Here is a 13,919-nt window from a genome sequence, read left to right as displayed (position 1 = left end):
CTACACTTAAACATGGTTAAGATGGTAAATTTTATGTTATGTATATTAAGTTTTAAAAGTGGGAAAAAAAGTCAATTTAGAAATCATTTTCATTTGATTTGGAAAGTCAGTGATACAAGTGACATACTATACCAGGTTTACTTACATATGAAGAATGACTGACAGATTGCTATTTAGCTATAATTTCTTCATTCATTAAATACATAAAAAATGAAATGTTCTTCTTCTTTTGTTTTAGTGAGATTGAAGATTGTACCCCAGATGCCAGTGCTAAAATATTTGAAGGTGAAAGTCTTTCCTTAATTTAAATTAGAAAGTATTCAAATGGAGACCTTGTTTAATGCTTTGATGAATCTTTAAGTTATCAAACCTGAAGTTGATACTGGTTTGTTTGTTTGTTTCCTGTGAGCTTATCTACTTTTTGAAAATGATCCAGTACTGTATCACTCAGGTGTTAAAATGAGCCAATATTGCAGCTTTCCGATTCAATCATTTATTCATCCATTCAAGCTCTAAGTAGTAAAGCTAAGACTCAAACCTGAATTGCTACTAAGATTTTATTAATGATTTTAGTCAAGAATATGGTGTGATATTATGAAGTTACATTTGCAATGCTCCTGTGAGAAATATCCATAAAATAATGGTGTATCGTATGATAGTTTCTATCATAGCCAGAATCCATGATACTAGAATTTATATGATTTCTTTTTGAGAACCTGTCTTTCCTTTGTACTTAGCCTGACCAAAATGCATTTTTAAAAAAGGATTTTAGAGCTAAATTTATTTGCTTACATTAAAATCCGGCTGATATGGACCTAACTTTCCTTAATCTCTATTAAGACTGTGTCTTTAGAAAATTTGTAAGGAGTTTTTCATTCTCTATTTGTTGGAGGCTCAGAGCATCAGTGTGTTTCTAACAATGATAGCATGTACAAGAGGTAGGCTGTCATGTGTATAGTATAGTGATCTTGAAACTCACACCAAGGTTCACCCTGGCTATGTCAAACATACAACCCACTCAAGGAGTTGCTGAAGAAACATTCTCTCAACTTGGAACTGAAAATCATTTTCAGTAAGATGATTCATAGAATAGTGGCAAGTATGCCAGAATTCTATGAACATATCATATCCAAAAGGTGTCCCAACAATCACTGATACCTGCATTTATGGAATCATAGGCTATTAGAGAAACCACTTAGATACAACCCCCCCTCATTTTTTCTATGAGGAAACTCAAGCTTAGTCCAAGGAAGTGACTTGTCCAAGGTTACACTGAGTAAGACACAGAGCCCAGCCTGGATCCCATCTCCTGAAGTGTTTTGTTCTTCCAACTTTGTTGCAATGATCATGCTTAATTCTTATATCCTTCAGTAATATTGCAGCTGTCCGATTCGATAATTTATTCATTCATTCAAAGATTTACTGGGTACGTCTTGTGTTTTAGGATCCCATATATGCATAAGACTAACAAAGTCCTTGGTCTTACAGAATTTACATTGTACCTTGGGGCAGGGTGTCAAAGGGTGGGGACATAAACAGGATCATCACAGATATTGATAAGTACTTCCCATCTCATCTGAGACAAAAGCCAAAGAAAGTTCAATGGCTTGTGAAACCCTACCTCATCTAAACATCACCCCAACCCCCTAATACCTCTCTAACCTCCTCTGTTCTTCTTCCTGGCTCACTCTGCTCCAGTTTCACTGACCTCCTTGCTGCCTCGTAAACATTTGAGGCATTCAGGGCCTTTGTTCTGGCTGATCTTCATATAGCACCCATCTCCCCATGTCTGCATTGCTCATTCCTCACATTCAGATCTTTGCTCAAATGTCACCTTCTCAATGAGGTCTTCTTTGACCACGGTCTTTAAAACTTATTTGGAGCCTCATTCTCACTATGGCAGTACCTGTTCCACTTCTTTATTTTTCTCTCTAGCACATTGGCACAATTCCTATTTGACAGACTATTAATTGTTGTTTTTACTATCTCCCTCTAGATTATAAGCTCCATGAAAATCACAACTGTATTCTCAAGAGCCTAACACAGACATGTAGTAGGGAGGAGGCGTGTATAGGAGAGACTATGGGAGTAACTAGTGGGTGGGGTAAGGGGGTGTATGGCACAATTATGTTTTTGTTACGTTGAAATTGAGGTACCCCTTAGATATTCAAGTTGAGGTGGCACATACATAATTGGATGTTTAAGTCTGGAGTTCAATAGGTAGGAGTCATATACATTCTCAGTTTCACTTAGAATATGCAGTAAAATCTAAAATAACTTAAGTCTGAATATCTGAGATCCTCAGCTACTGAGAATTTTTCTGTGACTTTTCATCAAAACATATTCCTCGTATATCCTAGCAAGTTGATGGCTACTTAGCCTAGAAACTTAAAAAAAAAAATGGTGCTTGGAATGGTAGCCTTGGTAGTGAACCAGATGTCCTTATTCAGTCATTTAAAAGCAAAAGGCAGTTCAGTTATGTGAAATACAGAGTCAGACACTTTAGAAAGTTTATCAACTAATAATGAAATTTTACCAAATTTCTCAGATAAGTCAAATAATTAGTCCATCTCATATTTGAGTTATCTGAGGTTTTACTACTATTTCTTATTTTTTTAAATAAGAACCTACTTTGGCCCAAAGGACAATTCAGAGTGACCACTTGCACTGGCTCCTGACGATGGCATGTCTACAAAATGCGTAGTTTTTACATATATCTCATTTATCCTCTTATGAGACAAGGAGTGTCATTCACATTCTACATATGAAGAAACAGAGAGAAATTAGATTCAATTTGGCAACATTCACACAGCTCTAAGTAGTAAAGCTAAGACTTAAACTCGGGTTTCCTGACTCCTTAGTAGGTTAGCTGCCTCCCTAGCTGTGGGTCTTTGTGAAACTTCTCTCAGTCTCATTGTGGTAGATACTTAATTTCCTTGGGCTGAATTTCTTTTACTGGCATACTGACATCCCCTGGGACTTGGGCAACTTTTAGTCCTGTAGCAACTCCTCAAGATTTCTTCTTAGTATTACCTCAAAATTCTCCTCATTCTCACCCAAAGTATTTCCTAAGACCAGCATTTTCCTCTTGTTCCATTTTCCTGTTTTTAATAAGCTGTGTAGAATCCAAGAGTGTTAGAACTAGAAAGGCCCTTAGGAATAATCAACAGAATAGTCCCTTCATCCCTAGATTTATGTGTAAACAAAAAGGCCCATAGAGATTGAATAGATCTGCACAGATGTGTAGGTACAGAATTAGAGAGTCTGCCTCTCTTCCTAATCACACTTCATTTTCATAATTCCTAAATGAAGGGCTAAGACAAGCCCCAGAATTCCGGGGATCTCATCTGTTTCAGTTTTGTACACCTTATGTATACACTGAAAAACTTCTCTATCTGCCTAATTTCTATGACTTTTTGGTGAAAAATAAGATCAGGTTTGTATTAATGCCACTCATGCTTCAGAAATAATAAATGCTCACTTCTGTTTTTATATATAAAATTATCATTTTGTTTACATTAAAATATGATATTCTCTATGAGTCCATGTTCTGAATAAGTGGTACAGAAAAGTGAATCCAAATGGAAACTTATTATCAATACGGTGTTATTTCACATGACAAAAAAGTCACTTGAAGTTAGTCAACTAAACACTTACCGAAGTTAGTCAACTAAACACTTACCCGAAGTGGGTGAGAAATTATAGCAGTTTTAATGCACTTCTAATTTCACTTGAGAACTCAGAAGTAGACACGTTCACTGTACATTGTTGAAAAGTTACTTTCCCATGTGAGTTTAGCTCATCACAGTGTTTCAGAGAGTTTTCTGTTAGAAAAAGGCATCCTTTGCATACCTGACTAGAGAAGCATCAGAATGCAGTAGATATAATGACACCATGAAAGTCAGAAAGTTAGACTCTATCCCCAGGCTGGCCACTTTCTACTCGTGTGACCTTAAGCAAAATATTTGACCTTACCAAGATTCAGTGTGCAAAATGAAGATATCATTCACAGGAGTTTTGGAAGGATCAAAAGAATCTCTGTGAATGGTTTTGAAATCCTGCAAATTCTTTTATAAATGTGCATTTCTGAATTCTTAATAGCCAATGCTGTAGTATGTGTGACTGCCTCAATTAAAATGTCTAATAAATATCCATATACTTTTTGCTTTATCCACAGAAATTCCCAAGTCCAGTATTACCAAACAAGGATCTAAAATGCTGGTAAAGGTGTCTTCAGCTCTGTCAAATGTGTCTTCAGCTCTGTCAAAAGTGTGTCTTCGAATTAAGACCAGGATTTCCAAATCTGCAACACCGGCAGGGTGAGCACTGAAGCTTCTATGCTTGATATAACTATGCTTATTTCCCTGAGAAAAGAAAATGTTTTGTAAAGCATAACATAATGCCCTATAAGATGATTCTTGTAATACCGAGCAAAAAACTAACAGCCAAAGAAAGTATGGTAAACACCTGGGTAAGAGAAGGGTTTAATAAACATTTCTGATAGACATACTGGTATGAGAAAATGCCAATTTCTAATATTACCTATGTGCCATGATAAAAAGAAACAAAAGTGTACCTAGTAAACCAGTCAGTCCTCAGTAACCACCACAAAGTGAACATGAATTTTCCTGCTAAATTTTTGGAGAATATTTTCACCAAATAGTTAGCAAGTTAAGATAAAATTCCAGCTGGATTTTATGGCACTATTACTTTGATTGGTTCACTATTACAAGTATATTCCGATATTCAGATAAAAGTGTTTATTGCAGATATAAGAAATCAGGTTTTCCCACCTGCAGATAAAGTTTTATCAGTTTATAAAATACCTCGCAAGCAAAAAAATCCAGCTATGGATAAAATACCAGCTAGAGATAAGTGATTACTGTGTATAAAATACTATATATGCATAAAATGAGACATGTAATTAAAGAAAAAAACCCTTTACACACAAGTTACTTTTTGTGTGTAAGATATCATCAGTAAAAAAATTATTGGTAGTTAAGTTATTAAATCCTTTATATAAATAATTTTACATGAACGTAAAGACTATAAGAACATGAGTAATGAGGAAAATTTAACAAGATGGATAGCTAGTACAGTGTTAGAAGAAATTTTCAAATCAGTTCACTTGCTACTTTGTGACATGGATCCAACTGCTGCATGGTTGTCACTGGAATCTAAGGATCATGTTTAAAAGGTTCAAAAGGTGGACCAAACAGCAAAGAATGTTAATCACAATCACTAGCTCTCCTAATGCTGACTCATGAAATTTTGGAGAATGTGTTCTTTTTTCTAAAATTTTTTTGACAGGGAGCCAGCTCTAAAGCAGAAACACCTGAGGGAATTTTGATTTACAAAGTTGTATTTTCTCTAATAAAGTTAGGCAGTCAGTTTATGAAATGGAGACCAGAGGAAAAAATGTGATTATTATATAGAATTTTTACTTTCTAATAATTTATTTAATTAGTAATTTAGTCCAAGTTTAACAATCTCTAATAAATGATCTGATCTCAAAGATCATATAAAATCATGAAACCTATAGATACAGATCTTTCAACAATGACAGTTAATAAGAAATGACTGGCACTCCAGTTCAAACCTGTTTTCAGAAGAATTCTACCAGTGTGCATACACTGACTGTGGTGTCAAAAGTATCCTTACAGATGTCATACAAACCACTGATATTCCCGAGCCCTAGACTCACGTACTTTTAAACTGCGTTTTAATGGAACAGAAGATTTTTACTGAAAAGTTTTTCATTGAAGCTTTTATCCATGTTTTAAAAAATTGATAATAAACAAATCACTAGTGACTGAAATTCATTGTGGTTTCAAGAAACTCTGGTTCACATACTTCTATAAAGATTTAGTACTTTAGAATAATGTACTCTCTGATATGTTTTTCATGGTAAAGGAGATTTCCAATTTTCTCCAACTCTAGTAGAGGAAGGAGCATCAAGTTCAAGATTACCTCTTGAAGCTATTAAAATTATGGAAAAAGTGTTTTAATCATTGATAAATTTAAGTTGTAGGAAAAAACTTAATCCAGAAAAGGTTCTGTGTTAGATGTCATATGTTAAATGAAACTTTGTGCATGTTTGGCTAACCTTGTCAAAAAATGCTAAAAGTATCAAACATTGAATTACATATTGCCTGATAAAATCTGTAGTAGCTGAAATTTCTAGAACTAACTGTATTTGAGCCACTGATCCTGAAGAATGTCTTTTAAATCCACAAGGCATTGGAATGATTTCTGAGGTGATTTACTCTATTTATGTTGTACTAAAACAGGTTGGCAAACTTTTTATGTGAAGGGCTAGATAGTAAACACCAAAATTTGCAAAGTATATTGTCTCTGTCAAAACTATTCCATTCTGCCTTTAGAGCATAAAAGCAGCCAAAGATTACATATGAACAAATTAATATGGCTATGTATGACTCAATGAATATTTATTTATGAACTGTGAAATTTGAACTTTATTTACTTTTCACATCACAAAATATTAGTCTTTTGATTTTTTTCAATGATTAAAAAATTTTGAGAACATTCTTAGTTTGTAAAAAACCACCGAGTTACTTAGGGGAAGAGATAACCACACCAAGAAGTGAATATCCAACCAAAAGATTTATTTAGTGGCAGCGAGGTTGCTGCCCACGAGAGTGAGAGAGCAGCAGCGCGGGCTGGGGAGCTCTGGCTTATATATTCTGTTAAGGCATTTGGCATGAGCTAATTGTTTATGGATTCGTTGGGGTCAGCTGGCGGGAGTTTATTGGTCTGCATCACAGAGTTTTTGTGTCATGAGGGAGAAGCTGAACCTAATCTAGGGAAACCGAAACTTAACGGTCGCCATCTTAGAACAAGGAGTGTGGGGGTTGGGCACCATTTGACCAACAGTTTGCAGGCTGGTCAAAAATAGCTGCCTGGCCAGATTTATGCCATGAGTGGTAATTTGCTGTCTCCTGTATTATGAAAATTTGGGACCCATAATTTAGTTGAATATTTGATAAAGAACACAGAACTTTTCTAAAAACAATGAATTTGGGGAAGTTTTTCATTTTATTACAAAAAATTAGTACATAAAGTTCAAATACTCATTTTTTTAGTGATTTAATTATTGAATACATTGCCAAAGAGGCACATGAACATTCTACTAAAATATACCTTTAGTTAGGAAAAGGAAAGTCAGAAATTCAAGATGGCATCATGAGAGGTGAGAAAGAGAACTCCTAAAAACCACATATAATATGAAAATATAGTTAATAAAACTAATCCTAAAAGAGCAACAGGAAAGAAGACTGCACCAGACTGCATACACCTGAAGAACAGAACCTATCTCACAAACAAAGTAACATACCAAAGCCTTGATCAGGTGGGACCCAAGGCCTTTCCCCACCACACCTCACTGGCAGGAGGAGGGCAAATGGAGCGGGCAAATGGAGCGGGGAGGGGGTGGAAGCCCAGCAGTTTGGAAACTTTCGGGAGCTTCAGACACTCCGTCTCTCAGCCTAGTTGCTCAGCTCCAAGGCCTCCCACTGTGATACACAACCTGCTGCGCCTTCCTCCGGGCCTACTGACACTGTCTTGCAAATCGGCAGTCCCTGCCCTGGTGTCAGTCCAGCCGAGGGAGGACCTGCCAACCACAGCTACAAACAAAAAGTGCCTAGGGTTACACCTGTGTACTCAGCCCACAGGTTCTGACAGTGGAAACAGGCACAACAGCTGCGAAGCAGGAAAGAGCTCTTTCTGCCCCCCTAGGCACAAGCACTATTCCACTGGGACCCCTGACGTCACTCCAGGGGCTGAGCAGCTCCAGAGAATAGAGCATCTAGGCATTTGAGGGCACCACGTACAAATACGAAACGTCAGAGAAACCTGGTTCAAACAAAAATCTCAGAAACACTACAAAAAGGGCTAAATGAAATTGAATTCACCAGTTTTCCTGAAAGAGAGTTCAAAATAAAAATCATAAACATGCTCATGGAGGTACAGAAATATTCCAGAACTCAGGGACGATTTTAGAACAGAGATTTGAATCATTAAGATATTCCATATCTGAAATGAAACATACAATGGAGGGATTTCAAAGCAGATTAGATGTAGTAAAAGAATGGTAAATGCAATAAAAATTAGAGCAGCGGAATACAAAGAAGCTGAGGCACAGAGATAAAAAAGGATCTTTACAAATGAGAGAATGTTGAGAGAACTGTGTGACCAATCCAAATGGAACAATATTTGCATTATATGGGCACCAGAAGAAGAGTGAGGAAAATGGATAGAAAGTGTCTTTGAGGAGGTAATTGCTGAAAACTTCCCAGTGTGGGAAAGGAGATAGCCTCTCAGACCATGGAGGTGCATGGATCTCCCAACACAAGGGACCCAAGGAAGGCAACAAGACGTATAATAATTAAATTGGCAAAATTCAAGGATAAGGACAGACATTTAAAAGCATCTAGACAGAGAAAAATGATGACATACAAAGGAAAAACCATCAGGCTATCATCAGACTTCCCAACAGAAACCTTATAGACCAGAAGGGAGTGGCATCATATATTGAATGCACCGAAGCAGTAGGGCCTCAAGCCAAGATTAATCTACCCAGCAAGATTATCATTTTAATTTTAAGGAGGGATTAAATAATTTTCAGTTAATCAATAGCTGAGAGAATTTACCTTCCACAAACTACCTCGACAGTGCATTTTGGATGGACTGCTATAGATGGAAGTATTCCTAAAGCTAAACAGCTGTCGCCAGGGGAAATAAAAGCACAGCAAAGAAAGTAGAACACTTAATTACTAAGCAAATGCAAAATCAAATCGACTACCCCTAAAGTCAATCAAGGGATAGACAAAGAGTACAGAATATGCTACCTAATAAATAAAGAATGGAGGAGGAAAAAAAAATCCTGTAGGTTGTGTTTAAAATAGCATACTAAGTGAGTTAAATTAGACTCTTAGATCGTAAGGGAATTACCCTTGAACCTTGGGTAACCACGAATCTAAAGCCTGCAATGGCAATAAGTACATACCTATCGATAGCACCCTAAATGTAAATGGTCTGAATGCACCAATCAAAAGAAAAATGGATAAAAAAACATGACCTGTCTATATACTGCCTAGAAGAGACTTCAAACCCAAAGACATTCACAGACTGAAAGTAAAGGGATGGAAAAAGATATATCATGCAACTAATAGGGAGAAAAAAGCAGGAGTTGCAGTAGTTGTATCAGACAAATTAGACTTCACAACAAAGGAAGTAACAAGAGACAAAGAAGGACATTACGTAATGATAAAGGAGTCAGTCCAGGATCATATACTTCCAGACTGCAGGTGACTGAAACTGCAGAAAGGGAAATGCAGATAAGGGGGTACTATGTATATTACAAAACTCTCGTAACTAAAACAGTGTGATATTGACATAAAAAGAGACACATAGATTAATGGAACAGCAAAGAGAGCCCAGATATAGATGCACACATATGTGGTCAACTAATTTATGACAAAGGAGTGAAGAATATACAATGGGGTCTGTTTAATAAGTTGTGTTGGTAAAATTGGACAGCCACATGCAAAAGAATGAAACTGGACTACTTATCTTACATCATACACAAAAACTAATTAAGTGAATTAAGGATTTGAATATAAGACCTGAAGCCATAAAACTAGAAGAAAACATAGGTGTTAAGCTCCTTGACATAGGTCTTAGTTATTTTTTGGATTCCAAAATCAAAAATAAAGTAGGACTACATCAAGCTTAAAAGCTGCTGTACAGCAAAGGAAACCACCAACAAAATGAAAAGGCAACCTACTGAATGGGAAAAATTTTTGCAAACCGTATATCAGAAGATATATATTCTCAATATATAAAATCCATATATAAAGAATTCAATAGCAAAACAAAGCAGTTTGATTTAAAAATGGGCAGAAGATCTGAATATAGATATCTTTCCAAAGAAAATATACTTACAAATAGCCAACAGTTACATGACAAGATGCTTAACAGCAGTAATCAGGGAAATGCTAATAGAAACCACAATGAACTACCACCTCACACATGTGAGAATGGCTGTTATCAAAAGGACAGAAAATAGCAAATGTTGGTGAGGATGTGGAGAAAAGGGAATCCTTATGTACTTGTTGGTGGGAGTGTAAATTGCTGCAGCCACTATGGAAAACAGTATGGAGGTTCCTAAAAAAACTAAAATGATGTATGATCCAGCAATTCCAATTCTGGGTATTTAACCAAAGAAAATGTAAAGACTAACTTGAAAAGATAGGCATCTCCATGTTCATAGCAGCATTATTTGCAGTAGCCAAGATATAAAAACAACCTAAATGTCCATTGATGATAAATGGACACACACACACACACACACACACACACACACACACACACGCATCTCCATGTTCATAGCAGCATTATTTGCAGTAGCCAAGATATAAAAACAACCTAAATGTCCATTGATGATAAATGGACACACACACACACACACACACACACACACACACACACACACACACACACACACACACACACACACACACACACACACACACACACACACACACACACACACACACACACACACACACACACACACACACACACACACACACACACACACACACACACACACACACACACACACACACACAGGAATATTGACTAGCCATAGAAATCTTGCTGTGTGTAACAACATAGATGGACCTTGAGGGCATTATGCTAAGTGAAATAAGTTAGACAAAGACAAGAAGGCTCTATGTGGAATCTAAAAATAAATAACCCCGCCACCCCCACCAAAAAAAAGGCTCATGGATATGGAGAACTGATTGGTAGTTGCCAGAGGTCGGCAGGGGCGGGGGTTGAGGGGAGAAATGGGGGAATGTTTTTGTTTTTAGTTTAAATAAGTTGTATAAAAAGAAATTTTAAGAACTGAAACACTGTTCCTCCTCTAGACTTACAGTGAATGGCAAACTCAGTTCAGGAATCTTTGAAGTTTTCTCTAATACTTCCCAAATTAAAAAAGCATTTTAATTATACCATGGGTTTGACTGTTCTAGCAGTTCCCAAAATGTGTTCCACAGAATGTTAATTTTTCTGGGTACAGCATAATTGGCAAATACAGATCCAACAAAATGAAACAGGTGTCTTTACTATAGGCCTTCCCAGAATGTTTAATTTGTTAATATGCGTTTTAAAGCTTCAAAAGGAGAGTAAAATATGCAGCAGTGAGTTTTCAAGTTTATTTGTGAAACCACTTCTTTTCTCAGTTAATCTCTTGAAACTGTTTTTCTGGGAAAAATAATTTGACGTAGTCCTGGTTATCCTCTGAATCACATCACGGTTCTTGGGAGCCGAGTGATATGTTGTATAAGTCTAGTATAACACTCCACATTTTAACGTCATTGGTATTAACATGTGTGACTTTAAAGAATTTCTATTCAAGTTGAAACACCCTTTCGTAAACTTGCTGATTTAGTTATTGATCTTGGTGGGAGATGAGAGATGAGGTACCTCTAAACCTCGACTCAGATTCTTTACTAAATGTTTTTTGTTCATCCTGAAGGTAAACTTTGGAGACCTTTTAATTAGTTACTGAACCTGTCAATGCTGACAATGACATGCTTCTGTATTTACAGGCAACTGATAGCATTCAATGAAGAGGAAGAAGAAGGGGTGAACTCTAAGATTCGTCCTAAGCCAGTCAGATTTTTGGGCCCTTCCACCAGCACCCAAATCAAAGTCAAGAACTCAGCTTCAGTTAGGGTGTCTCCAGCCAGTGCCCTCCAGGCCTGGTCCCAGGCATCGGTGAGCCTGTCACCAGGTGGAAAGGCAGTTCAGCCCTTTGCGCAGTAAGAAGCCACCTCCCTGGGGCACACTGGGGTGCCTGGGCATTCGCAGGCTTCCCGCAGGACCGACGGTGCTGAAAATGGAATCACGCACCCACCTCCAGCAAAGGTTCTGCTCTCCGACAAGAAGGCCATCCCACCCTGAGTGATAAAACTGAAGTGGACTTCCCTGCATGCCACCGGGCCTTCCCTGCCCACCTGCACAGCAGCGAGGCCCGGGGGGCCCCCGGAGTCACCCCGCGAAGGCCAGGCTGTGCTGGCTGAGAATGGTCTGGGCAAGGCTGATTGACGGAAACCATGGACCTGCGGGGGCTTGTTTGCCCCCAGAGCCCAGCTCAATGGCACTGTTTTTGATGAAATGGAGGTGAAATCTGATGTTTCTATTTAGGATAATTATGGGGAAAATGAATTCTGTGGCGTAGCAATGGAGGAGGGAGACTGGTGGTTGGGCCTGTGTTTACTTCTCATTTTCCCAACTTGTAAATGATTATTTGTCTACAGAGAATTTGAATTTCTGTCTTGGAGATGCTGCAGGTTTGGTTCTAAACCACAGCAATAAAGTGAACATTGCAATAGAACAAGTCAAATTAATTTTTTGGTTTTCCAGTGCATTATGTTGACACTGTTCTGTAGTCTGTTGAGTGTGCAATAGCATTAAGTATTTAAAAAATGTAAATACTATAATTAAAAAATACTTCATTGCTAAAAAATGCTAACCCTGCATTGGAACTTTCAGTGAGTCTTAATCACTGACGATTACCACAACTTCATTACTGTGAAGATCACAGTTCACCATAACGAATAATAATGAAAAAGTTTGAACTATTGCCAGAATACCAAAATGTGACACAGACACAAAGTGAACAGAAAAATGCCTCCAGGAGACTTGCTTGACTCAGGGTTGCCACAAACCTTCAATTTGTAAGAAACAATATCTGGGAAGTGTGGTAAAGTGTAGCTCCGTAAAACAAGGTCTGCCTGTATGCACGGATGATTCAGTCAACAGCCTGCATTTCTTTGCATCAAGCAGTTTAAGGGAAGTCTATTTAGTGCATTTATCAGAATATTTGATTTGGAATATCTACTTGACCAAGGTACAGCTGAGGTTGAAAGGGACAAATGGACCCTTATAGGTATCAGGCAGTGAAGTCAAATTCAGCCTGCTAGAGTAACTTGAACATTATTTGGGTGTGGTTCTTGGGGCTTAAGTTAATTTTGCATAAAAGCACATTTTTCCTGATACCAATCTGCAAACGAGAAATTCATCACAATCCATTGCTCTTGCTGGAAATTAAAAAAAAATAAAAGGAAAGCATGCTTTATAGGCAGTGATTCTGTTTTACTGCTTTGGGAAAGTAGTTTTGTGCAGCTGTTTAGTCAGATGACACAATAGAAAGTCTTAATGATGAGTAGGATATTTAAGTATTGCTCATATAAAAAAAATAACTGACTATGCCCTTTCCGGTAACCTGTGTGTTGAGAACTGGTTTACCCTGATTCAGACTGGTTTGTTGTATGGGGGAGAGCCTCATGCTGGCAGTGGAGACCAAATGAAGGGTTTGTTTGTTTCATTTATAGTTTTAGATAAGTTTTTGTTTCAGTATTGCCTTATGTTAGTTTATAAAGTATTTTCATCTACTTAATTGTTCATTTTTCTTTTTTGATTCAGAACAACAACATAATGAAGGTAGTCTTTCCCAATTCTTATTAAAGATCAAGAAAATGAGGTTCATCAACTGAAGGCTGTAGAATGACACCCCATTCCCCCTGCACACATACACATTTTAGTCCTAGATTTGATTTTGACACAGCATCATTGACCAAAGGAAAAGCTAGAGGGAGGAAGTAGATGTAAAGGTATGAATTTGTTTAATATTTACAGTTTTTGAGCTGGAAGGTATGAAAGCACTGGGTTTCATGTCTGTCTCCTAGTAGACAGGGACTGCTTTGCCTTTATATCTGCACGTCCCGGTAGGCCTTCAGTAAATTCTGAAGAGTTAGGGCAACCCTCTGTCCCCAGTTATTTTAGAAAATGTATCTGACAGCAACCTTCAGGGGTGTGGAAACAGATTT

General features: G+C 37.4%; 1 protein-coding gene across 12 annotated transcripts in view; it reads left to right on the top strand.

Annotated features, from left to right (window-relative positions):
• LOC118931930 (fibrous sheath-interacting protein 2-like) overlaps positions 1-13,488 on the top strand; it is a 104,928-nt gene extending 91,440 nt beyond the window's left edge. For 2 of the 12 annotated variants that reach the window (XM_057503793.1, XM_057503795.1), the window contains 2 exons: positions 239-285; positions 4,178-4,266. Coding sequence is in view for 6 of the 12 variants with exons in the window: in XM_057503790.1 (XP_057359773.1) it covers positions 239-285; positions 4,178-4,319; positions 11,637-11,853 (406 nt within the window). In the remaining 6 variants the exon portion in view is untranslated. Of the gene's footprint in view, positions 1-238; positions 286-4,177; positions 4,320-11,636 lie in introns of those variants that run through there. The other 10 variants (XM_057503794.1, XM_057503796.1, XM_057503790.1 and 7 more) reach the window with 9 other exon arrangements.
• The last annotated feature ends 431 nt before the right edge of the window (positions 13,489-13,919 follow it).

Source organism: Manis pentadactyla, chromosome 6, assembly GCF_030020395.1.
Source record: "Manis pentadactyla isolate mManPen7 chromosome 6, mManPen7.hap1, whole genome shotgun sequence".
Lineage (NCBI taxonomy): Eukaryota > Metazoa > Chordata > Mammalia > Pholidota > Manidae > Manis > Manis pentadactyla.
Note: the sequence above shows the minus strand (reverse complement) of the source record. Positions and strands in the feature narration are given on the sequence as shown.